Source organism: Melopsittacus undulatus, chromosome 1, assembly GCF_012275295.1.
Source record: "Melopsittacus undulatus isolate bMelUnd1 chromosome 1, bMelUnd1.mat.Z, whole genome shotgun sequence".
NCBI classification, from domain to species: Eukaryota; Metazoa; Chordata; class Aves; order Psittaciformes; family Psittaculidae; genus Melopsittacus; species Melopsittacus undulatus.
The window spans coordinates 102,296,740-102,322,673 of NC_047527.1; the positions used below are offsets into that span (position 1 = coordinate 102,296,740).

Below are 25,934 nucleotides of genomic sequence, written 5' to 3' on the forward strand. Positions count from 1 at the left end.
TGTTCTCTAACATGTGCTTGGGTGCCTTGTTTCCAGCGTGAACCTTGTCTTCTGGCCATTAGATAATGGGAGGCATCTGTCTTACCCAGTGAGATTGAAGTTTGCACATGGAGCACAAATCCATACCAAAACTGCATCTAAACAGAGATCCAACTCTGTTCAGATGTACTCTTTTTTCCCCAGTTATTTTTAAACTAGTTTGGAAGCTGGCTCAGAAGCTGACAGTATGTGGGATTATGTTGGTGTTTCGAAACAGTATAATCAGTTTGTAAAGCACATACTCTTCTGTAGATTGGATCTTGGTTCCAGCTCAGTTGAATTAGTTTCCGGTTGATTTCTAGCAGTTAATGTATTGCTGGAAGGTGAACAGGCCACTTTATGCAAAACAGTTGTTTTCCCCCTTAAACTAAGGACTGGGCTCTGATCTATATAACTGTTCAGGTATAACATAGTTGGTAGAAGTGACAAAATTTGTCTGCCTCCTAAGGCAGTGGAGGTCTTACCCCTAGTATGTGTGTTACATGCTTAACACAAATTCTTGCAAACAGCTTTGCATTGAATTTATCAGGATGATGCTGAAATCCAGTCTGTCTTTTAGCAGAAAGCACTTCCCTCAATAGCAAAATTCCCATGATTTCTGCTTTCAAAGTAACTTCATGTTTAGCTGTAGGTTTCTGTTTGGGGATCTGGGTTCAGTTGCTCCGTGTCTGGCTTCCTGAGCCAGAATCCCAGCAGATTTCAGATCATAAAATCATAGAATCACAGAATGGTTTAGGTTGGAAGGGACCTTGGAGATCACCTGGTTCTAGCCCCCTGCCACTAGACAAGGCCCATTCCAACCTGGCCTTGAACACTGCCAGGGATGGGACAGCCGCAGCTTCTCTGGGCACCCTGTGCCAGTGTCTCACTGCCCTTGTTAGGAAGAATTTCTTCCTAACATCTGATTATAAATCTACCTTCTTTACACTTTAAAATCATTACCCCTTATGGTACAAAGCAGTGCATAGGAATGCAGGTTGGCGTCCTTCGTATTCCATTGTCTTGCGCTTTATGAAGTTGCAATTGAGTCAGTACTAACTCCCAAATTTTCTGCTCTGTGGGGTGGAAAATTCACTACTTAATTATGTTGTGGTGCCAATAGCAAAACTTTCCCTTCCTTGTGCTAATAAAATGGTGATGGGGATGACCCAAATAAGACTTTTTTTGACAGGAAGGTGGCTCTTGGTTCTGCTGTTTTCTGAACTAAGCATTCTGCTGATAGGCTTTTTGCTGTTCTCCTTTCTGTAGAAAACTGGCAAATACCTTCCCTTTTTCGAACATCTCAATGTGAAAGTTTTTAAAAAAGCATGCTCAAGAAATGGAAGGCTGGACTGGGAGCAGATATAATATGGGTGTGAATCAGGCCTTTCGCAACAAAGGCTGGCTTCTTGTCTTTGTAACCCCCACCCCCTTTTCTGGGTTAAATACAACCTCAAACTTGGCTAAATATAGGGGTTTTTTTACCAAATTTGAGTACCATATGATCTGTCTCCTCATGTTCCCTAAGCCCTTTGCAGGAGAAGAGAAATGTTTGTGAACAAAGTCTGTTAACAAAGTTGTGGGTGGGAGGAGGACAAAACGTATGTGAAGAACCACATATTTTCACTGGACTTACAAAACAAGTGACAGTTTGTTTTCCAGATAAATGCACATTTGTAAGGAAAAACCTGAACAGTCAAAGTTGAGAGTTTTTTGGTGATTTTTCTTAGGTGTCACAAAAATTCTTGTCCAAAATAAGAAGCATTGAGGCTTGTAAGCACGTACTTTTAAAATATGAATATGTAACAGGCTGAATCCCAGGTGAACCATCATGACATACAACAGAGGATCCTTTTTTCAGGAACCTAAAGGTGAGATTTCAGTGAAGGGGAGCATACTCTGCCATCTGGGGTTTTACAATTTCCTTTGGTACAGCTAATTTCATTGCCATACGGGAAGTCCAATGTATGTCAAAACAACCTGAGTTACAGTTAGGTGAAACCTTTGAATTAATGAAGACCCATATCAGAACTCACTAAAGATTAGTGCTTCTGTGCTCAGACAGGGTAAAGGAAGGCTGAATACTGCAAAAAATGATATAAAATGTTGAGAAGGTGGGCAACTTATTTTCTATATTCTTTTTTTTTCCTTTTTTTTTTCTATTTTGTTAGCACCAGCTGTGTGAAGATTGTGTCTTTTGCAAATACTTGGAATTGAGAAAAGGCTTTTTGGGAAGAGGAAACTGGAGGTGCCATCCAGAGCAGCCAAGGAGCTGGTCTAGTTGCTTGCTGTGCTGACAAAACGGGTTTCTTCCCCCATTCACAACTGTATTCTCCCTCCTTATCCTCCTTTTTCTTCTTCATTGGATCTGAAACTTATCTGCTCACAGGTTATGTTCTCTACCAACCAAACATAGTTTGGATTTCTTTTCTTCCTCTCAGTTTATTTTTGGTGGCTTTAGTGGGTAGCTCAGTGTACAGTGTGAGGACTGGTTCCAGTAGGCCAAAGAAGATCTAAAGTGTGTGGCTCTGCGGAACAGGATGTAGTGGCTCTCCTGATTGCAGCAAGCTGCTAGGTGAACTCAGCACATACAGTTCCCCACAGATTAAGAGAACCATGCACCCATGTAATTGTTTCCTTTGAGGTTTGAATTGTGCAAAACAAGCCTTGCCATATGGTGTTCATATTCAAACCTTGCCACCTTTTTGCTTTCATGCGAGAGTCTAAAAGGAGAATAATTTGTGAAATGAAAACCTATCTGCACTATTGTTTTGGCCTAGAATTTCAAACATGACAGCTAATAAAGGGGAAGGATTTTTGCTTACCTCAACCTGATGAATGAAAAGGGGCAACAAAGAAACCAAACCCAGCAAACCAAAACCAACAAAAGCTCCAAACCCCAGATCCTTCATTGTATTTTTTTTTTCTGCTTGTTTCAAGACTTTATGATGTGGAACTTGTAACTTTCCCATTGATAAATTCATGGGAGTAAGTTTCTCAGCTTTTACTGTCTTCAGAGACATAAATTTTGGCTTCTTCTCAGTTGCGAATTAAGAAGAATGAATTTTGCTAAACCTTTCTAAAATTTTTAACTCAGCTTTCCTAAACTAGCTGAGTTAGTACTGTTATCAGTGCAGTTCTTTTTCTCTAAGCCTACTGTTCAAAGGCAAAGCTGGAATTTGTGCCTGCTTTTCTCATTGTGTAACACCATCCCAGTACCACTGACCTTGCTTTGTGCCCATAGCTGTGAAAATTATAGCTGTGAAAATTAGCTGACTATCCAGTCATCATAAACCATAGAAACACAAGTTAGAAAGGGGTGAATAGCACAGGTCTGGAAAACAGTCTTAGGCGTCCTGTATTGGAGCAATAAAATTACAGTTCTGGGAAGACTGTCTTAAACCCAGATGCAAATGCAAAGAATACAGTACCCAATATATCATGAAAACAGGACCTTGCACAAGAGGCATGTTACTAGTCATTGATTCCGTTTATTCCTGGGTGCAGTTCAAAGAGGTGGCTTGTTCTATAGAGCATGGTTTGTCATGCAAGATGGTGTAATTCACACCATGGTTGGGAGAGAGACTAAGCATGATGTTTCTAGGGAAGGATCTAAGCTATTCCAGTCTTGTAGTCAGTGAAGAAGTGATTTATTGTTGAAATTCAGCCTCATTTGTTCTCTATTTAATTATTTCCACTTTTTTCTCTTAGGGCGGTGTCGTCTCTTACCATGTTTTTCCTGGTATTTCTCTGCATGTAGTTTAAGAGCTGAAAAAGAGTCTAATTTTATCAAGCTTGTTGCCTTCAGCTTTTGAGTCCTGGCAGCCCCCTGCTTTTTCCATTTTTCTCCTCCTGCTTCTCAGTACTCAGTACTAAAACAGCCATAGCTTTGGGATCCAGTCAAAAAAACCTTCCAAGTGTCCTGTGTATGTACAGTTTACATTTTGGCATGTGGAAATAACTTCAGTTACTTGTGATCACAAGGATTTTTCAGCCCACCTTGAGGATGTGCAACCCTGCAAGTATGAGGCATGCGTTGTTGCCTCTGCTTTCCTGCAGCTACTGACCTAATCCTGACCATCATCGTGTCCCCTCTGAGTGAATTTGACTTGTATATAAAGTGATTATGATGTACACTTAGAGCTGTGTATCGGTTCTTGAAGTTTTAAGGTATTTAACCTTTTTTCTCCCCCTTTCCCTTGTCCTCTAGGCTCTGTTTTGGATATTATAAAGCACATTGTGGCCAAAGGAGAGCATAAGACTGGTGTCCTGGATGAACCCTGTATAGCCACAATCCTTAAGGAGGTGCTGGAGGGGCTGGACTACTTGCATAAAAATGGACAAATCCACAGGTATTTTCCTTTTTATTTCATTTTTATTACTTTTTCTTCATATTTTTCCTGAAATGTGTGTCACTTAGTAGTTGAGCACATGCAGTTTCATCCCATAACCAACTGTGAGGACATGGAATGAGGAAACTAAAGGTGGGGAGCTTAATCAAAACTCAGAATTCACATGTCTATATAGTTGCTACTGCTTTAGGATATACTATGGCTAGGCCAAGTTTGGGTAAACTTTCAGGTATTGATAGTTCTGATCTAGAGAAGCTCTTTCCAAATGTCAGCATCCCACTGCAAAGTATGGTTGTTGGAGCTGGATAACTTCAGCTGGGTTTGTTTCTTGCAGAGCTGCAAACTGGCAAGAGCTCTGTATAAGAAGTGTTGAGCAATTTAATACAGAACCCTTCAAGCCCTGTTCTTTATTTTCTCTATTTCAAGGCTAGCTGCAAGGTCAGCATCATGAAATTTAAATTTGAGTAATTTCATTTAAAAAAAAAAGGAAACAGAATTAGTGGAAAAAACTTTTGTAGGCAAAACCCAGTTAACTAATAGCCTGTGATTTGATGGATCACTGAAATGTTTGGGTTTCTGTGCTGCTGTGTTGTTTGTGAGATTTTTTTTTTAAGCCATGTTTTCCTCTCCTCTGCTGTCAAGGTGTGGTGTAGCTCAGGAAAAGAGGATACTAAGTCAGTGTTTTCTGCTGTTAAAAAGAATGAGACTTGCAATCCTAAGTATGTGCTGAAAATAGAATATACCACTTGCGGGTAATATACATCATCCCAGCCACAGCCTGCTGCTGGGAACAACGGTCTTTTCTTTCTTGGGAATTTTGTGAGCTTGGCCATCTTCTGGTACAATGCCATAATAAGCATTGCTGCTGTTGGAGTATGTTTCTGTTCTCTTACGATAGCTGCACTAGGAGAGGTGACTTTTCTTGCCAAAATCTTATTATAATTTGAAAATGCAATAAGTATTTATTTCGTATTTTTATTCAAACTGACTGGCTTCTGTGGGTTGTTTGGGGTTAAAAAAAAAAAAAAGAATGGTTAGAAACAATCTTAGTGGAAATTCTTTCCCTGAAAGGAATCTCAAATTTCGGTTTCCAGTCTCCCTTAAAATTCTGGCTTAACAAGAACAGTTGTCTTCATTGAAAACAGTTTTGATTTCTTAGCTGGTTGCTTGACTTTGGTTTTTAGAGATAAGGCTTCAGGCAGCTCTGAGAATTTAAAGTAATAGACCAACTTACTTGCTGAGTACATGGCAATTTTTCACCCTTGCCATAACCAGTTGATAAAATCATGTTCATCTGTGACTTGCAGTTGAACTGAATCATCCAAGCAAATCATCTTATGGTCTAACCAAATAGAAATATATATTTTAAAGCAGCAGTAACCTGTTAAATCTATTTTTTCTGAAGATGTCATATTATGATTTATGTATTGAAAGAGTTGATTCTTCACTGACTTGCTGTAAGGAGGCAGCAAAAGTAGTGGTAATGATTATAGAGGCTATATTCATGTGTGGGCTTTTGTGAGTTTATTTTTTGTTTTTACATGGCACTCAGCAAAAATCCAGTGTTCACAAGTTCAAACCGCTTGGTCTGAAGAAACTGTGATTCATACTGAATCAGTCCAAAGCAGGCTGAACCAAACCTGCTGTGACCGTTCTTGTCCTCCTCATTGAAGCATTTTGCCCATATTTAGGGAACTTCAGTAGAGAAATCAAAGCTGTGTCATTGCTGCAGCTTATGGTTGCAGTTGTGTGTCAGCTATTTTGCATGTGTTCCATCCTTGTATTTTGGGGTGCTTTGACAATTGTGTAAAGTTTTATCAGAAAAAAAGCATTTGGATTTCCTCACCATGTTGGGGCATAGTGGTCTGGGAAATTTGGAGAAGTGGTAATAGTCATGATACAGAAGTTGTGGTTTCCTATGTGTAATGCAAGGAAGAGTTTTTAACTGCTGGCAGAAAGCGGGCAACATGTAAGCCTTTGAGGGATGAAACACGTTTCCTTAATAGAATTAATAGTACTGTCTTACATTTACTCAGATGTGTGTACACTGCTGAGAAAAACACAGAATTTTAAAGTTGTAGTGCAGATGGGACCTTTCCTCATACATGGGAAGATCTGTATGGTTTTCCCATTTTGCTTAATGCTAGGGGTCATAATATTCTTCGTGCCTGATGGAAAAGGCAGTTGGAAATCTTGCAGTTGTGCCAGAGATGCTCTAAGAGGAAGCGTTTAAAATAACTAAACTTTGGTCCTCTGGGTCAGCTTAAAGTATCTGGCTCGAAAAGAAATACATCAGATGATGGTTGAAAGGCTGAATATAATGTCTGTGATGTGGGGCAGCTGGGGTTGGGGTGAGCTTCAGGCCAGAGCAAGGTCAGCTGTGAAGGGTCAAAATTGAAGGGCTTTGGTTAGACGTGGAACAAGCAGCAGTGATCCAGCAGAGCAGTGTTCAGGTGTTTACACTAACTATCCCTAGTCTGTATTACAGTTAGGAGAAAATGACTTCATAGAGTTAAGCACACAGTATGGGCGACTGAATGTAATCAGCACATCTGAAGTTAGACAATGAGGCTGGTGGCAAAGCCCAGAAGATGAATATCTGGACCCCAATTTAACTTTGTGGGTGCTGTTAATCTGAAGTGGGGACAGCTTCTAACTGGTGTAAATCGCCAGTAAGATCAGAGGACAAATGTCTGACAGTGTTGCTGCTCGATGCTTTTAAATTATTCATAATTTTAAATGGGTGAATGAAATTAACATGTAGAAAACTGACTTAATGAAATTCTGCTGCTGCTGGATCCTACTCTCCATAAGCCTGCCTTGAACTTAATGCCACTTCCAATTAAGGTCTGGGGAGCTGGCTTCATATGGAAGTGTAAATCCACACTTTGGACAGGAGAGTAGTTTGCCAGTATTCTGTAGAGCAGAGTAGAAAGCCAAATATCTAGTAAAGGCTTACATTATATTTTTCTGTTTTCTTTCTAATTAACACCCAGAGTGAGGCTGAAACTTGAATAGATGCTCTTATTCAGCAACAAATGGTTGAGTCTCTCACATTGTTCAAAGTGATGTTTTTTTTGCTTTCATTTTGCAAAAGCCGTTGGGAACAGTGTCTTGAGACCTTACAGGAAAGACAAAGGAGGAGGCAGGTTCATTTTTGTTTTCATGGAACACTCTATACCAAGGTAACAATTACAAATGATCCCCATCTCCCTTCACAGTCATCACTGTCTCACGTAGCTTGGAGTTGGCAGCTCTCTGCCTTCAGTGCCATGTGCCTGTCCATGGCTGCCTCTCCTGTGCCATCTGCCACTGTCCCTGTTGTGGGTTTCTGTGTAACACAGTGAGCCCAGTGACAATTTGAAATCCCAGTGATCTGGCTGAGGGTGAGTTGAGTACCTGGGTGTCAGCCAGTGTGCTGAGGACGGGGGGACAGGCTCAGGAACCTTTGGATGAACTGTCCTGCAGGAATCTGCTCAGACACACTTTTAAATGCATGTCAAGCAAGACTGACGTGCTGTGAGGGGTCACTCCTGGGCTAATCTTGTCTGGGTGACACACAGGGTGTTTGTTGCACCTTTTCCCCATTTAGGCTCTGGATTCCTCTGTGTATTTGGGGATTAGCAGGAGTTAGATAAATGACTTGGAAATAAGACTAAAGCTAAGCCAACCAAGAGGTTTTATTGCTTAAAAAGACTTGTTGAACGGAAGTTCAGGGCTCTCAGGTGCTGCTCCTTATGGCAGTCTGACAAATGAATCATGCTGATTAACTGTTACAAGGTCTCTCTGTCTTTCTCCTATTTTTATCTCTGGGCTTATCTTCTGTTCATGATTAGCTGTTGTGTAACTGAATATTTTAGTCAGCCCAGGTGAAATGATACACTGTTCAAATATAATCAAATTCTCCTATTGCAGCATAATAAATGTGATACTTGCATGCTTTTTTGTAAAAACAAAAAAAGGTTAGAAAAGTGGTTTAGAGTTGCATGCCTTGAAGTATTAGCATGCCAGTGAGCCAGCTATTAATTTGTTTGCTGCTCTACTTCTAAGGGAGTGAGAGGTGCAACAACACATTTGATATGCTGAGTTAGGTCAGTTTGTGCCCCCATACAGAATGCTTTGGGGTTTTTTATGGTGTCTTTTCAAAATCAGTTTTCTGCATGTGGGGCAGCAGGGTGCCATGGCAGCTGTTTGAATGTGCTTAGGAGAAACCCTGGAAACAATATTCTTGCTGTGGTTTTATGCCAAGTATATTAGCTTTTTTTTTTTTTTTTTTTTTTGATCTTAGGATGGTTTTGACATAGGATCAAAGTTTAATTGCGTGCCTCTTCTATACCTACATTAGGAGAAAGTAACTTCTGAAAAAAGGGTGTCTGTATGTGAGCACATCCACATCACCAAGGCTTGCCTGTGGGGTTTTGCAGGAGCCCTCCTCCAGTAGCAAGTTTCAGATTTAAGATGAAGGAGCTGATGGATGTATTTTGGCAGAACTCGGCTCTTTCTGCAGGATTCAAGCTTAATTTTCATGTAGCTGAGTAATGCATTGATAGCCGTGCTGGCAGGTATTGCAGTTAAACTGGATTCCAGTGTGCCTCCGATCAGTTAGATGTCTGAAAAACTGTAGGATTTTGTTTCTGTAGCAATACTGTAGGAGAACTTTGCAGCCCTCCTCTCCACAGTGCTATAATCTTGTTTTGGGAAGTGTGTTTTGGAACTGAAGTCTGGCAGAGGAGGATTGAGGAATGGATTACGGGATGGTGGAGCTTTTCACCTCTAATTGCCAGTTTGATTTTTAGCTCAGTAAAGGACACTAGTAATTTGAAAACTAACTGTTGCTCAGCGGTGGGAAGCAGAATTTTATATTCAGAGAAGTGGACTTTGGTCTCCTTTATAGTACAGGATGGGCAGAAGCAACCTTTTGAGGTAGTTATTAATATAAATTTTAAAGCTTTAATTTGGAAACAATTCAGTAGTCACAACAATAGAAATGTTACTATTGGGTATCTCCGTGGGAAGGAAGAAAAGATGCTGCCCTGCACTGTACTGGGAGATTTGTTCCTGCAAATAAGCACCTTGCTGCGCAGTATCAAGGGCCCAAGAACCACTGAATCTCCACTCTCCATCCACAGCAGTGGGACCTGAGTGTATTGTGCTGTTTTAGTGAACCAGTGTATTTTCCTGGTGGCTGCTTCTTCTACTGCATCATCCAGAAATTCATTGTTTAAAAAAGCCAAGTTTCCCTGTGGTTGCAGATAGAAAATGTGAACCAGATGTAAATCCCAGATCTGCAGATAGCCAGAAACAATAGCTCCTGCGGAGATAGCTTTCCTTGAAGTGGCTAAAGACAGCCTCTGCTCTGAAGCCCAGAAGCCTGGCAGCTAGAACTGATGGTAAATATTACTGCTGAAGAAAGCACAGGGATGCTGGGAGCCTAAATGGTGTCTGTCCCCATGTCATTCTCCTCAGATCCAGGTGCTGTCTCAACTTTGTTACTGAGTGTCTGCTGTTACTCAAACTTTGAATTAGTCAAAGGGAAAACCAGCTTTCTTGTACAAGTATTATGCAGTGGCATTAAAAGGGAGATGAGTTTTTAGGTTTTTTTCTCTTCGTAGCATCTCTCCAGCAGTAGTTTAAAACATTGGTGTTCATCCTTTCTACTGTGGTGCATCAAGTGAATTATTAACTTCAAAAAGATGGCTTTGAATTTTATTTCCTGTTGCAGACTTTTCTGGCCTTGATATATCCTAAAAGCTGCATGTGTGGAGATGTCTTAAGCACTTATTCAGACCACTGCAGTCTTTTTAATCATGTCTAACCCTAAAGCATGAGAAAAGGTCACTTGCTAAGTTTGTGTGGTAACGTATTAAGCACACTTGAAAATGTTGCAAGCCTGCATCAGGAATTTACTTTTTGCATGTTTTCTAAATCAAATATCCTGTCTTGCAGAGTTCTTATAAAATTTGAACATTAAAAAGCAAAACTTAATACTTTCAAAAATGAAAGTGAGGCAAAACTTGCATGCATTCAGGACAACACACAGGGAAATGCCACAGAGAAATCTATCATTTCATGGCAGCCTGGAAAGCACCACCAAGTTAGCCTAGGAGTGCCAAGAGTACTGTTTCCATAGCACAAATACCTGATCTTATAACCATTTTCTCCATTTTATAAGAATAGCTGAATGAAATAAGGAGGTCTTTCCTCTTCATATGCTGGCCATGCTTAAAACTGTCATTTCCTAGATTTTGGAGAAGGAAGCTGAGCTGGCAAGGCTCAAGACACTGGTTGTCTCAAGATTCAAGTGTCAAGGTTCTGGTTGTCTTGAATTTCTCCTTCTGTGTCATGCTGCAAACATTGCTGGGCAAGAGCTGTGTGTGGCTTTGTAGATAGGGGCGGGTTTTGGCTGTGTAGGGCAATGCCTTGGACCTTGTGTGTGCATAGATACACATACCAGTTCTCCAGAACAGTGGTGCTTGCTCCCTTTTGGAAATTTAGACCTTTTCAATTGCCCTATATAAAAATTTTTGGGCCCTGTTTGATTCAAGTTGATTGTGTGTTTACTGGAATGAATTTTCATCTGTCCATCATGGCATGGGCAAGGCATGGAGATGCATGAATCCTTGGCTTTCCTGTTTCTTCTGCTACCTGGTCCATCTTGTACTCAAACTGGGCAGATGTGCTCATGGTAGTTCTGGGAAAATTCCTATTTGTGTGCATGCTAGGAATGTGGTTTAGCATGCAGGAGATACCACAGCATGGTGGTATGCATTACTGGTGTTGCCACATGAAGCATGCCCACCTCTTTGCACGTTAAATAACTTGACATGAAACAGTGAAGTAAGGCCACATTATAACTTGACTATTTCTCTCCGTTACCGGTGACTAAAGCAGGGCCTCCCAAAAATATCTTGGCCTCTGGGGGTAGGAGGCAGACCTTTTGACTCCACAGCTTGCTGTACATGTTGCTCTTTATGCAGCAGCTGTTAAAGAAGCTTTGTGCCTTGTCCCCCTGCAGTTCTTAGGAAGTAGGCTCAGGAAATGGAAGGGCTGGATAGATGAATTTGTGGAAGAAATTGTGGTACATATTTAGCGGCTGTACAGTGATACAAAAGCTTGATTTTAAAGCCTGCTGGGCAGGGTCCTTTCCTTGAGGAGGAGACAAGAAAAAAATGAAGTTCTGACTGAACAGGGGAAACATTAAAACAAGTGGTGTATGAGGTTAGAGATGCAGATTCTCTTGTATTAAGGGCCGAAGGTCTGAATCCTGTGAGAAGCCAGAGCCTGACAAACCCTCCTTGCTGTAACCTAGTATTATAGCAGTGGTGTGCATTGGGGTGAATATGTGAAGCAACAGCTTCTTTCATAGGAAGAAGTAGGGCTGTGAGTGTTGGTATGATTAGATTGTCTCCATGATGGGAGACAGAGCTAGTGTTTGTAGCATTTTGTTATCTGTCTGAAGGAGCTGATCTGTCTGAGACCAGTTTTTTAAGGTTTTGTTTTTAGCTGGAGCAACTTTCCTTATGCTTGTGTGCAGTTGAGGTTAGTTGAGCACTGATGCTGGGCTAGTGGCATGGTGGTGGATGGGAGGTGAAATTCACAGCAGACAGGATCTGTCACTGAACCACACTTCCTTTTAAGCATCGCTAGGCTCGTAAACTCATGGGAAGAGAAGGAATTAATGAGTGCAAAACCATCAAAGGCAAAGTTGGCACAGGAGCAAAAAGCGTAAGCTGGACATAATTTGCTGAGATAAAGGAAAGTTGCAGGTGCTGCGATAAGTGACTGTGTGACAGACAGAAATGCACTAAGTGATGTGACACAGGGCTTGCTGTATTGCTTCTTGTCAAAGACTCACACTGAGTTAGCCCAAGGTCTCCAACTCTTTTACTGCCTCAGCATCTTATTAGCCCCTGGAGCTACTCAGGTAACTAAGATGACAGGCTGAATTTCAGGAGGATGTTCTGCAGGTTGGTTTGGTGACCTGTCCCTTGTCTGAGCTGACAGAGTGACTTAACTTAAACTGAAACAAATTTGAGTCAGAGTTTCCTGGACCTCAAGTCCTCTACTTAAAAAAGCAGTCTGCTTATGCAGCATTGGAGAAACAGCATACAACCAGGAGGAGCTGTACCTAGTAAGTGCGTTGAGGGTTCTCTTAAAGATAGTTTATGTTTAGGTAAAATAAATTACAATGGGAGATTAATTTCTCATGAGCCCTTACTGATGTTTCTGTTTGCTTATGACAGAAGACTGGATGTGGTTATCTGTCCTAAGAGGTCTCTTCACTGTGCTGAGTGTAATCTGCCTGAATGTTAAGGGTAGGGCATGAGGAAAACAAGTACTCAATATACATGTATAGCTTATCTTGGTGGAAGCTGACAATCATTTCCAGTAGGCTTAGTCTGTTTACCCCTCTGCAAAGCCATAGTCTGGCAGTCCTTCTGCCTTTCAAAGCCCTGCTTTATGCTCCTTAAAAGAACAAAAAGGAACTTTTTAAAATTTCTAATAACACTGGATTGCTCAGCTAACTTTCTCCAGGCATTAAAATGACAGTTACAAAGCCCTAGACTACCTACCTATCTAGCCCTCATAAGGCTGGGGCTTTAAAAATGCCTTTGCTGTTTATGAGACTCTGAGTAAGTCAGGAGTTGCCTTGCACTGCTGGCATTTGGCTCCTGCACTGAGCTTTCACCATGGCCCAGCAGCCGGCAGAGCAGCTCAGAGAAGAGGGTAGCAGCAGTTGCTGTGCTTCCCTGATCCTGAGCAATAAAGCATGTCACTGGGCTGGTCCCCAGCTGTAATTTATAGCAGCCTGGCTGTTGCCACTGGTCCTGGCAGCCAGTGGCCGCAAGGACCTGCTGAGATGGCTGTGGATGAGCAAGGATAAAGCAAGCTGTGGACTTGGCCCTCTTTTTCCCTGCGTATGCCTGCCTCAGCAGGGAGGCTGGAGAGAGGAGTGTGGAAACGGCTTTGCCAGCTCTTTGCTGTTGGAAGACCTTCAAGCTTTGGGAGATGTTCCTAGCTCCGGCTTTTAAATACAGCACTGTAACAGACAGCAGTTGCATCTCACCCAAGAATTTGAGACTTAAGGCTCAACCCTGTGGCATAAAACATTGGTACACACAAGTTTTTCTGAGTAGGAACAGGGAGGGTAATAATGTAGCACTTCTAATACAGTTGTTCTGAATGGCTTCTCTTTATGTTGTATTGAGTTTGCTGAATTTGACGGCATAAAAATACTATGCTTGTGTGCTCCAAACCTTGTTTCTTCTTTGCCGCTCTGTCTCAAATGGTAAAGCTCGTGGTATGGTCATTTTTTTTATAACTTGGCTTAGAAGGGAGAGGGAAGAGGTGACATAGGTAACAACATGCTATTGAAGGGAGAGTAACCTTTAGTAGTAGAGAGAGAATAATGCTCATTTGGTGTATGATGTCACAAATTGCTTGATATTTAACTGTGTGTATAGATATTGTTCTAGAAGTATTTTGTAAATTACTCGGAACAATGTCAACTCCAGTAATTGGTGGCATTCAGTGTAAATATTTTGAGTTATTTATTACCACTAGAATAAACCAGTAATTCTTGTATCTTACACCTTCTCTGTTTTTAAATGAAACTTGGAAGGACCAATCATTCCTTCTTCCTGCCAAATTATGCACTACGTAGTTCAGTCCATGAAAATTTATTGTTGCACTTGATGTAAATTGCATCTAATGGGCAGATGACTCATGCTTGTGCTGACAGCCAGCATCACATCCTAAAGGCACATAAGAGCAGGTTGGAAGCAAAAGCATAATAAACAAGGCTTATCTCCAATTTCCCTTTCATGTGAGTTTTCTTCTCACTGCTAGGTTACACAAGTCCTGGGATGCCATTGTTTGCTCAGGTCACTTGTATTGTGCTTATAGTGGCCTTAAATTGTCCCAGCTATTATTCCCAAAGGCTTTTGAACACAAGCAAAGTGAATCCTTTTTGATTTCCAAACGATATTAAGAGGTTTACTTAAGCAATAACTTAACATGCTTCATTGCTTTTCTTGCAAACATCAGTTCTTTTAAGTCTGTAATAAGCTTCATGGTGTATGCCAGGATTGCAGCTGGCTATTGATAGTACTGCTCTCCATTATAGATCAGCAAGTCTTGCTCTTTCCTGCAGTGCAATGGCAGTCACTATATGGCAGTGCCAAGGATCGAGGGCTATGGGTGAGGGCGGATCTGATAATTTAGCAGGATTTGAAGGACTTGTGTAAGCTTTGTATGGGGGAACAAGCCACTAGATTCCAGTTCCTGTAGTTCCCACTCTACCGAGAAAATAATTGGGGGAGGTGGGAATGCTGCACTCAGAACTGGGGAGCACCATCTCATTGACTTCCTGTGCTCCTAAATCTCCTGTAGCTGGATGCTTTGTTGCAATTTGTTGGATCAGATGTCAGTTTTGGTTATATATCATCTAATGCCTATGGCCCATCCCTGACCTGGAGGCATTAGTGTGATGTAACTAGTAAGTTAGCATTTGGTCTCACGGGGAAGCTAAACCAGTTTGGAATGCAGATGAAGTGGGGTTTCTGCCCTGCTGTGAAACCTCTCAAGCCTGATGTGGAGAATCCAGCTTTGCACTGGAGTGAGTCCAAACCCCTCTCTTCCACTCTCGTTATGAAGTACAAGGTAAATAAAAACATAATTGTTATTTTTCAGAAGAGCTCTTGGAGCTTTTAGAAGAGAGGAAGATGACAGCTATGGAGTAGGAATATCCGGAACGACAATGGCATTTGTTAAGCTACTGGCAAGAAAAAGTTTATTCCAGCCTTCTGTAACTTCATTTAAAATGTTATATAATTACTGTTTATGCTACAGCCTAAAGCTGCTTCCTGTTTCCAGTATAGTAATTATGCCAGAGGCACACCATTTATTCAGTGTATCAGCTCAGGATATGACCATTACCACATTAATAGGAAGCACCTTCAAATTGTTATACTTGGCAATACTTGTATCCTGGAGTAACAAATTTCTCCCCATTCAGCTTGTGAGTTTATAAGCATCTCCTGATGTGAATAAACAGGAAAGCACCATTCCTTGCTCCCCCCAAATCATTGCTTTAAATGCAATTAATTAATCTGAAAGATGATTTTAAAGGAGGATCTAGTTTGAAGTTACTGCTGATGACACCAATATGTGCTAAAGAAGGGGATCTCTGTTCAAGGCTAGGTTGGATAGGGCTTTGAACACCTGGTCTAGTGGAAAAGTGTCCCTGCTTGTGGCGGGGGTTTGGAACTAGACGAGTTTTAAGGTCCCCTCCAAACTATTCTAACAGTTCTATGATCTGTGTTCACCCAGTGTTCCTGCTGTTTGTTATTTGCCTGGTGTTATTGCAGTGGGTGACACAATGCAAATACACTGGGATGAAGAATGGGAAAGCTGGAAGTTGTCTCTGTAGTACAGTGACTCCAGAACAGAGTCGGTGTACCCAAGCAGTTTGCTGCCTATCATTTTGGCTGCTCTGGGGTGGAGTATACCACACTGGGGTGAGTAATGGCCCTTACAGAGGGTTGGTCACCAGGAGGAAACACCACATCAAGCGGTGATTTAATTTTGTAACTTGACTTGGATATTTGGCAGTGGGTGGTGTTGGCCTCCTGAACTTCTTATTGCAGCAAAAACTTGTTTCCATGTTTTGAACCAGCTTGAAGCACCATATTTACTGGCTTTTGTTTCCAATGTAAATATATGTAAATTGTAATTAATCCAAGCTGAAGTTAAAAAGAAAAGGCTCTGCATTAAAGGAGGTTAAGGGCTTGCAGTCCTCTGACTCTTTTTTCCTATGGGACTCAATCTGAGTGCTTGTTTCACTACTTCTTGCTCTCCAAGCTGTCACAGCTTGCTCTGTTGTGGTACTGAATGTGTGCTGCTATTTGGCTTTCTCGTGCTACATCAGTGAAACCTGCCTGAGTTTTTGTGAACTCTGAAGCACAGGGTGATTGAGACCTTATCCTTAGTTCTGCTTAAAAACCTCCTTGGCACTTCCTTCATTGCTGATTGTGGTTTGCTTTGTGAGGAGGGGTTGATGAGCTGCACACATTCTCATGCTGGCAGAGAAAGTTTGGAAAGGCTATGTACCATATTGCGTGGCCCAGCTTAATGGGGAAACACTCCAGCATCCTGGGCTCCTTGGAGTAAAGATGGAAGAGGAAATTACTGCTACTTGCGTTCATCTTCAGTAAAAGGAACAATAACCTCGGTGCATGCTATTCCTTTCCTGTAACCTGGAACTGGCAAGCAGCTTTGAAAGGGCCTTGTGTGTCCTGGCTGTGACAGGAGGACTGACTCCCTGGATAAAGATTTCCAGGAGGACTGGGGAGTTTCCTGACCACCCTCTGTTCCCTCTGAAGTAGTACTGATGTAAGGGGGGATTCCTGGAGGTGGCTGCATCTGTGCCAAGCACATTTCACACCATGTGAGCCAGCTCCTTACCTAAGCAGCAGCAGGCTTAAGCACATGAAGCCCTGAGAACACAGTGCCCATGGGGCTGAATCCCAAAGGCGTCTTTTGCCTAAAAATACTGGTAGGAAGCTTTTCCATTTCCTTACTGCTAGGGATCATGAATGCTTTGTGGGAGTGCAGGGGTTAGTCAGGTTTATTTCTAATGATGTTTAACTCTCTACATCTTCAGCTGTGTTGCATTTAGCCAATGGATGCTAATGGGGAGGAGCAGTGTAACTATATGCTTAAATGCTGTATTGAATCTGTTTAGGTCCCTCCATTTACTTAAGAATCACCATCTACTGCAGTGCTGATGCTTTCCTGTTCAGAGACTGCAGTTGTTAATTGCAGGAAGACAAAATAATGGAGCTCAGAGGGAAAGCTCACTCACTTCTAAACACGCTTTAATGTATATGGCTATGTAGAATGAACAGGATAGGAAAAGACTGGTGGTAGTTGGTTTAAGTTTGTCTTTACTGCTGCATCACTGTCAGCTTCTTTCTTACTGCTCTGAATCCCATTCTGCTGTTCAGTCAGCTTCTCAAGGCTATTGTATGCTTCCATATAGAATCTTTATGCTTTAGTGTTTCCGTATAGATCTAAGTGTTCTTGATCATTAAAGCAAAGTAATATTTTTGTGTACTCTGAAACTTGGGCTTCAAATAGGGATTAGGTGCCAAGATGGCCACTTGTTTGGAGTCTGCAGGCAGCCGTGAGCTGTAGTTTGCTGTTAAAATGATCTTTAGTAGGACTGTCTTACAGTCTTTGTTCACTTTTTGTTCTGTTTTATGCTGGAGAAAGCCTTGCCATGCCAGTGTCCTACGCTGGGTGTTGGGAAGAATCTAGCAAATGCCAATGCTGGAGAGGATGTGTTTAAAATTACCCTGGCCTGGAACTGGCAGTGGCCCAGGCTCTTCTTCAGAACAGCAAAGCCAGGAAGAAGATTTCCAGGGCCTGACTGGGGCTCTTTGGCCAGGCCATGATGCCAGTTCTGTTCTCATGATGCACAAGGGAGGAAACTCCCAAACAGCTTTTTTGACTTTGTGTGAAAGGATTTGGAATATCTGCCAAAGGTAGTGGAGGGAGAATCTGTTTGATTTGGTTCCTCCCCCTCTTCCATGCAGGTGGTTGCCATTAAGGTGAGGTGTGTTGTGAACTGCTATCTATGTACAGGCATCTGTTCCCCAGGCAGCTGCTTTGCTTGCAGCCTTTCTCAAGATGCCTCCTACATCTGCTATGGCCCTGCATGGTTTCCTAGCCAGTGCGATCTTAGCAGCTGTTTTGATGAATGTGGGTGTCAGCTATAAAGGTATTTCTCTTGGCTTTGCTGGGGGAAGCAGCCTATGAAAATAAGCTGTAAAACTTCAAAGAGTATTTGGAGTGAAAGTAACATTCTCTTCAAGGATGGAGAAGTGCTACTGTTAACCTAACAAACCAGACGGTTTTTTTCAGTAGAAAGAGGATAATACAGCAACATTCATAGCATTTGCTGAATGTTCATGTGTGTTCATTGTCTTTGGTCAAAATAAAAAAGTAAAAGAGACCTTTTCACTAAAGTTCAGACTTCACAGGAATGGCCTCACTTTCCCATTCTCATCTCTGTTGTACCAGCTCTGCTTGCTTGACCCTTGGTAGTGTGGTTCAGTTCATTAAGCCGTGAACAACCAGTGGTTTTGGTTTGTTTTTTTTTTTTCCACTGGTGTATTGAACTGAACGGATTAGTTGAGGAAGTGTGTGAGCTTCTCCACAGCTGGAGAGCAACAAAACTTGGAGAAGGATAGGATGAGTTCAGAGGTAGGTGAGATTAGATCAACTCACTGTCTCTTGAAATATGTCAAAATTTCAAGGGCAGAATCATAGGAACGTGTGTATCAGACCAGTGTTAGGTTCTCTTTTCATGTAATTAGCTAACTTAAGAACCAGGGGCAAACCACTTTTCCTTGGGTTTTTTTTGAGTGTACATTCTGATAATTTTTTTAAATGTATTTTTCCTGGGCATATTTCTTAAAATGTCACTAGCTATAAATCATTCAATGCCAGTTGATGTCTACTGAAGTTACTGTTGGTATGAAGTCACTGCTGTTTCTTCATGCTTGGAAGCAGGAGGTGCTAATACAAGAAACAAAGTATAAGAAATAATAACCTTTTAAAGTATTTTTGTTTGTTGAAGGAAAGATTTAATGACTTCCCCTTATTGTTGCTTTATCTTTCTGCAGGGATGTGAAAGCAGGAAATATTCTTCTTGGAGAAGATGGCTCGGTGCAAATTGCAGGTAATTTTCCTCGTAGCTTTGGATAAATTTTAGGCATAAATGTGTGTCCAAATAGATGGTTTAATGATCAAGAAGATACCTACATAAAAATGTTAGCTTCAGTAAGCTCCATGGTTCTTAGACCCAAAACAAAACTGACACCACCAAAAACTCCCAACAATAAACCACAAACCAACCAGACAGAAAACAACCCAGAGTTTATTATATTTTCTTATCTTAAAACACTGTTCTTTGAAATAATCAGCATGAATAAATCCTTTGACTGTTAAGTCCTCAGAATCAATAGATTAGATAAAATTTTTGGCATAAGCTGGTCAGATTTTTAAAATGGCAAGTTCATAGGCTGGGAAATGGACTGCAGGGATTAGACTGATTTTTAACATGGTTTTCAAAGGCACTGTGCTAAGCAGTGGATAGATTAATCAGAAGAAAATTGGCATGTCTTATGGTAAAAGTCACTTGCAACTTTGCCTTAACAAAAGGTTTGCTGGTCAAACTGCTTATGTGAATGCTTCCTGGTCCTCTGCAGTTGAAGCAAGTGACACAGTATGTGTTTAATTATCTGCACTAACCCAGCCCAAACTGGGGTGAACTGAAGGTCTGGGGAAAACAGTTGTGCTAATTGAAGGACAGGGTAGGAAAGACTGTTAAAAGACAGTTGCTTTAGCTGATACAGTTATGCCTGGAGATGTCAGCTGTAAGTCACTGCTGTCACAAGCTGTGGGTCAGGCTGGTGGACTGGGCTTCGCAGGTGTGTGGCAGTGACTGTACTGTCTGGCAGAAGTGCATGTTGCACTGTGTAGTGCTGTGAGGTACAGACTCCTTTGGTGTATCTATGCCTGGATTTGCATTTTGGAATCAAAGGTGTAGATTTTCTACCAGGAGGCAGAACACATTGCAGTGCACAGTTTTTTATAGGTAGCTTTTCTCCCTCTGAAGAAGGCAGTAAGCCTTTTTACAGGACATAACACCTAACATACAGGATTTCTGTTTAAAACCGAAAGTTGCTTTGTTTTCCCTTTTAAGTCTCCCAGTGCTCTTAATGCCTACTGTTACATTTTTGATGAGGTGTAAATAGTTCATCTTGCAGCTGATGGAAGGTAGGGAATGGCTTCTAAGATGCTCCAAGGAGCAAACTTTATACAGTGAAATCCTACTTCTTTTTTTTTTTCCAAAATGGGGCTAAGTTACGGTTTGGATTTGTAATTGTACGGAGGTTTAGCTGATGTTCTGGAATAGGCTGCAAAAAGCTGTTGCATTAGAGCGATGCACTGTCATTCCATGTGTTTCTGCCAGCCTAGCAGAAAGCTGCCTGTGTTCCTGTTCCACAAAGATGCCAGGGCTTTGGTTTTTTCTTATTAAGGCTCACTGGTATTAGGTACCTGTTCATGTATTTCTGCTGAATTCTTGGTTGATAAGTAGTTTTAAGGTTGACTTGTCTTAACTTGTACAAATTTCAGAGGATTTATGTTGTCTGGGATTTGTACATGTTCCCCTGAACTGAACTGCCTGGTAGTGGTTTATATATGCAATGTTTAAATAATGAAATCATCTCTCTGTATATCCTGCAAAAGCAACATCGTGAGATGTGCAGAGTTCCCTCTTCTGTACAAATACTTTCTTTGAGCATGCAGAAGGCCTAACACTGTCCGTGACACATAGCAGAGCAGCTCAACTCAACCAAGGTCAGCAAGCTTACCACAGTGGCAGGAAGTGCTTTAATTTCTGCGAAGGCAGCTGGTGACTTGGAAGAAACAAAAATAAATGGATGACTGAATACTAGAGAAGAACCTGACCTGGTCATACCATGAGATTTTGTTTCTGTGGGAATTTCTGACACTTAAGCTTCCTTTTTTCCTGACCCAGGATAACAAAATTTCCTGTGAATTTCTTGAGAAGAAAAAAATGCTGCAAGCAAGCCAGTCCCAATAAAGCAAGTTTTTTGTTTCAGTGAGATCAAAGCACTTGCCTTTGACGATAACATTAATGCATATTATGAATAATTCTGTTGATTGTTGAGTGCTTCAATTACCAGCTGGTTGATATTACTGCATTCCCATGGAACAATTGTGTTTAAGTTCAGTTGGAATGTTGCACCACGGGGAGAAAAAAGATTGACCAGTTGTGTAATAAAGCCCAGGTTTAGAGTGGATAAGGCTATCTCCTTTGAAATAGCTGGTTTGGTGTACTTAAAAATATGCAGGTAATGTAGCAGGAAAGAATGACTTCAATGCTTCTATAATGACTCTTTTCCCTTTTGCCATCCCTCTATCAAAAACTGCTTGTGAACAGTTGTTAGGAAGGTCTTATTCAGTGTTTGGCCTTTGCAACCTTGTGTTCCTATGTGGAACATTGCTGGGCACAATGCTTCTTGTCTCAGAAGAAATGTAAATCTTGAATGCAAATGTAAGGAATGTAAATCTCAAACTGAAAGACCTTTGAAGGAGAAGAAAACCTCCAAAGCTTCTTAAAAGATTTAGAAAAAAATACTCAACCCTGTGCTGGAGGAAACCCCGCTGCTGGCCTGTACCTGTACCTCCACAGTACCCTTTCAGTCCTTAAAAGTGGCTTATAGAATGATGGAGAGAAACTTTATAGCAGGGACTGTTGTGATAGGATGAGGGGTGATGGTTTTAAGCTAGAAGAGGGGAGATTCAGGCTGGATGTGAGGAAGAAATTCTTTACAATGAGGGTATTAACTGGCAGGGGTTGTCCAGAGAGGTGGTGGATGCACCATCCCTGAAGGCATTCAGGGCCAGGCTGGATGTGGTTCTGGGCAACCTGATCTAGTTGGAAATGTCTCTGGTCATTGCAGGGGGGCTGGACTACATGAGCTTTGAAACTCCTTTCCAACCCAAGCTATTCTGTGAATCCATGATGTATCAGCGAATTTAAGTACTTGGGAAACTGTGTGTAGTATTCATGGCAGCAATTTTGCTGCAGGATTATACCATTCTAATCAAAGAAAACTAAAGTCTCGTTTGTTAATTTGGGCTGTGCACTTAAGGTAAGGCTGAACAGAAAAAAGCAACCTAATGGAGCTGTGTCTGGTGTTTCTGAGGTTGTGTCTGTTGACTCTGAGTTGGTTGCTGTGTGTCAGATGTCAAAGCTGCTGTGGGAGCACTGTTAGCAGAGGTGGATGCAGGTGAAGCAGTGGAGGAGAAATCTGTGAGTTTTGGAGGCATTTGCTAGAAGTAGGAATTCTAGAAATTCCTCTAATGGCCTGCACAAAGCCTAGCTTTAAACTCCTCCTGAAGTCTTAGGACTTGCTATTTTTACTTATGGCTCTGTTTATTTTTAACTGTGTAGCTCCTTTTGTTTTCAAAATGTGCATCCACTGAACCAAGGCATAAAATTGCTTTTAGCAGATCCAGCTGACCAACAAGACCTAAACTCAGGCTGTTTGCTTTTAGCTTGACATTTTTTCTTACCCCCCCCCTCCAAGGGCACTGGATTGAGCCTGTGGCTTGGCATCGAGTTGTTGGAGCCTGTTAAAATTCGGAGAGTATCGCTTTCTCAGCTTGAAGTCTTTTCCTGCACATTGAATTAATCTATCTTTTGGAGAGAGCAGGGCTCTTTCCCAGATACCATTGTTCAGGGCCTGCTGACGGTGGTAACAATGTAAATTGAGATAGCAATGTGCTTTAGTGTTCCAGCCTTTCCGTGGCAATTATTATTTTATTATTTTATTTTGGTTTGTTTTGGGCTTTTTTTTGTTTTAATCAGAGCATAAAACCTCTTTGCCCTGGCATTTATAAGTTCCCTGGAGTCTAAGAGCTGCACAGGTAAAAGCACTCTTTGTCAACATAAACTGCATCAGCAGCAGTGTTGCTGCATAAACTAGATGTCTCGCAGTAAGCGAGGCTTAGTATTATTTGGTTTATTCAACTGACTGATGGCCATATAAAATACTGTGAAATGAAGTCAGAGTCTTGACAAACTGGGAAGAGATGGGAGAGGTTGGGGGGAAACTATCAGGGTGCACAAGAATGGCTTGATACAAATCATGCTCTGGTATTAGCATCCTAATGAGACAAACTAAATGTGTTTTGTTTATTTTCCCTGTTTCTGTCCACTGAAATTAATGCTGTCACTCAGCTCTTTGTGGTTAAACATGAAGAAGCACAAGTGCCTACTGAAGGCTGAAAGGTGCATGTCCCTCTGTGTGTGGGATTTTGCTGTTGTAGGGACAATAGCATGGTACCTTCAGGTTTCAAACTGGTCAGGATGATGAACGTGTACTCTGAGGTGCTTGGTGTGCCTGCCATGCCCTGGGCAGGCTGTGCTGCCAAGCAGTTGAAGTAGATTGAGACTTGACAAAGTCACTCAGGACTTGCTAATTGATACTGGGCAAATTGCCTAACCCCTCTCACTTTATCTATTTATAAAATGGGGATAGTTAAGGCCAGGCAAAACTTGTGTAACTGAATTTGTGTAACTTTCCACAAATCCATGCCAGCTTGTCACTGGTTCGCTGTGTTCCTGACTGCTCTTAATTCCTTGTACTAAAATAGTGTGCCACATAAACATCGAGCTATGATGCAGCAGTGTTATTCCCCCAGTTTCCCTCAGGAAACACTAGATTTGGCAGATTAAATTGCTTTAACAAGGGGCAAGGCACAAATGTAACTTGGGGAGGGGAGAGCTGATTGCAGAGCTGACTTGAACAGCCAGTGTCATGAACACATCTGAGCTGCTTCTCTCTTTCGAAAAAGGGACAAAACTGTTTTCCCTTTGTGGTTTTAGAAGGTTTTGGTGTCTCCTTTGCAGCAATGTGATGTGAAGTAACTTTTTCTTTGTGCCACTTGAAACATCTCCATTTCCTGAAGAGATGTTGCACTATTTGTTTGTTGAAATCACTTGTGAACTTCTCCAAGGAAGGTGACTTCACCCAGCCTGGGCTTTGTCATCTTCAAGTTACTTTGTGCCTTAGTGTATCTTTATTAACATGCTGTTGGGCTCAGTTTCAGATGTAATCATTGTGTTTATTCACCAGAGGGATTTCCTAAATTATGTACATTGACATTATTGCAGAAAGGCTAAAGTTGTAATAAAGCTGCCATTCTGCATGTGAATTAATGAGAAATGCATATGACTGTAGAGACCTACTTTTCCAAATGCGAATTTAGGATAACAAATATGTATTTATAGATCCAGTACCACTGTAGTCTTTAAAATGAAAGAGGTTTCTGATACTTGTTCTTCACTAATCTTCCTTTTCTCTGGTGTCTTACCACCTGCTGCCTTCTCAGCACAAAATTACTATTTACCACTGCCACCATGTTCTTCCTGTCAGGGTTTATTCATCTTCAGTGCTCTAAAAGCTCCAAGGTTTGCAGAAAAACCCTAAGTAGAACTGCAGATATTTTCTGATGATGTACAACTGAACAAAAAGGAAGGTGACCAGTGAAAATTACACTTAGTGCTGTCGAAATAGACTTATTTTCGCTTGAGGGGGAATACCAAGTTCAAAATCAACTCCAAGTGGTTCAAAGTCAAGATTGAATCACTTTGAAGTTCTGCCCCCATTGAAGTTGGGAACTGCTTTGGGGTCTGATCCAAACCCACCAAATTCTGTAGCATCCTTTCTGATGTCAGCAGGCTTTGGTCCTGGCTTCTAGTTAGCGCACGTTCTTTCCCTTGTGCCTACCTTATAACAGGTACTTAGGCTTTTTAGGGTTATGGTAATGTTATACAAGATGGCCAAGGAGGAGTGTTTTTTAAGGGCTGACTTCTAGATCTGCATAAAACAATCTAGCATATGGTACTGTAGAAATGTATCTTCCTGAGGAATGCAGCAATGGTGCCTGTAGTGATGTCGTCCTGCCACAGCATTCTTGCATTGGCAAGTTTAGGCTGGCTCTTTATTTCTGTAATGCAGAATAATAGGAGATTTTCTTTTCAGCTTTTGCATTTCCTGAGTGGCCAGAACAGTTTTCAAGTTTGACAGCTTGGATATGTTAGTAGCAAAAATTGTTGCCTAATACCATGCTTTTTCAGACACTAGCCTCCAACTTCATTGTCTCTGTAGGATATGTGGTTTGCAACACATGATCTTTCTGCTGAAAACTGGACGTATTTTTTGCAGACCCTGCATCAGCAGAACTTTCATTTCCATTCTGGGTTGTGCTGTGATGTGAGAGTCTGGAGAAATATATATATATTTTTTTTTAAAGAAGTCTTTGGTAGATATCACTGAAACAAGTCCAGTAGATGAATCTTCTCTACATTTCTTCAGAAAATGATAAAAGAAATGAGCCTTTCATCAAGACATCCTGGAGACTTATTTGCAAGCAGACTGCTGGGGATCTATCTGACAGTTGTTGGATTCCCGGCAGTGGTGGTTTCTGGTATTACAAGCCAGGTCCAAGCATTTCCAGTTCCTCTCAGTTTCTGGTGATACAATCCTTTACAGTTATCACTGTAGTGAGCCAATATAAAATGCAAACTGCCTAAGAAGAGTAAACACTTCTGAACTATCTGACCTCTTGAATTTCATTACTTTTGCCATCTTCTAGAGTTAAATTCATTTGTAGTAACTTAGTTATGTTCTAGCCTTTCTGATGGTAGTTAACAGTGGCAGAGAGAATGAGATGCAGATCTTAGAAACTGCTTAGCAATAACAATTGAACCGTAACTTGTGGTTTGGATTTTACTTTATTGCTTTACAGATATTTATTGAGAGCAGGCATATTCTTAATAGGTGGGACTTGGATAAAGTTAGTAAGATGACATTTGAGAAGATGGTTTTAGTCATTCCTCACAGCAGAGTGTTGCAGGCTGGTTGTGCCTGTTTTAGGCCACTGGAAATGACGGAA

The 25,934-nt window shown here is 41.4% G+C and overlaps 1 protein-coding gene across 1 annotated transcript in view; it reads left to right on the plus strand.

The window, feature by feature from the left end:
• Positions 1–25,934, plus strand: part of OXSR1 (oxidative stress responsive kinase 1) — a 90,288-nt gene that overhangs the window by 37,113 nt on the left and 27,241 nt on the right. The window contains exons 4-5 of the mRNA XM_034064300.1: positions 4,229–4,370; positions 19,061–19,116. Coding sequence (XP_033920191.1) covers positions 4,229–4,370; positions 19,061–19,116 — 198 coding nt within the window. The remainder of the gene's footprint in view (positions 1–4,228; positions 4,371–19,060; positions 19,117–25,934) is intronic.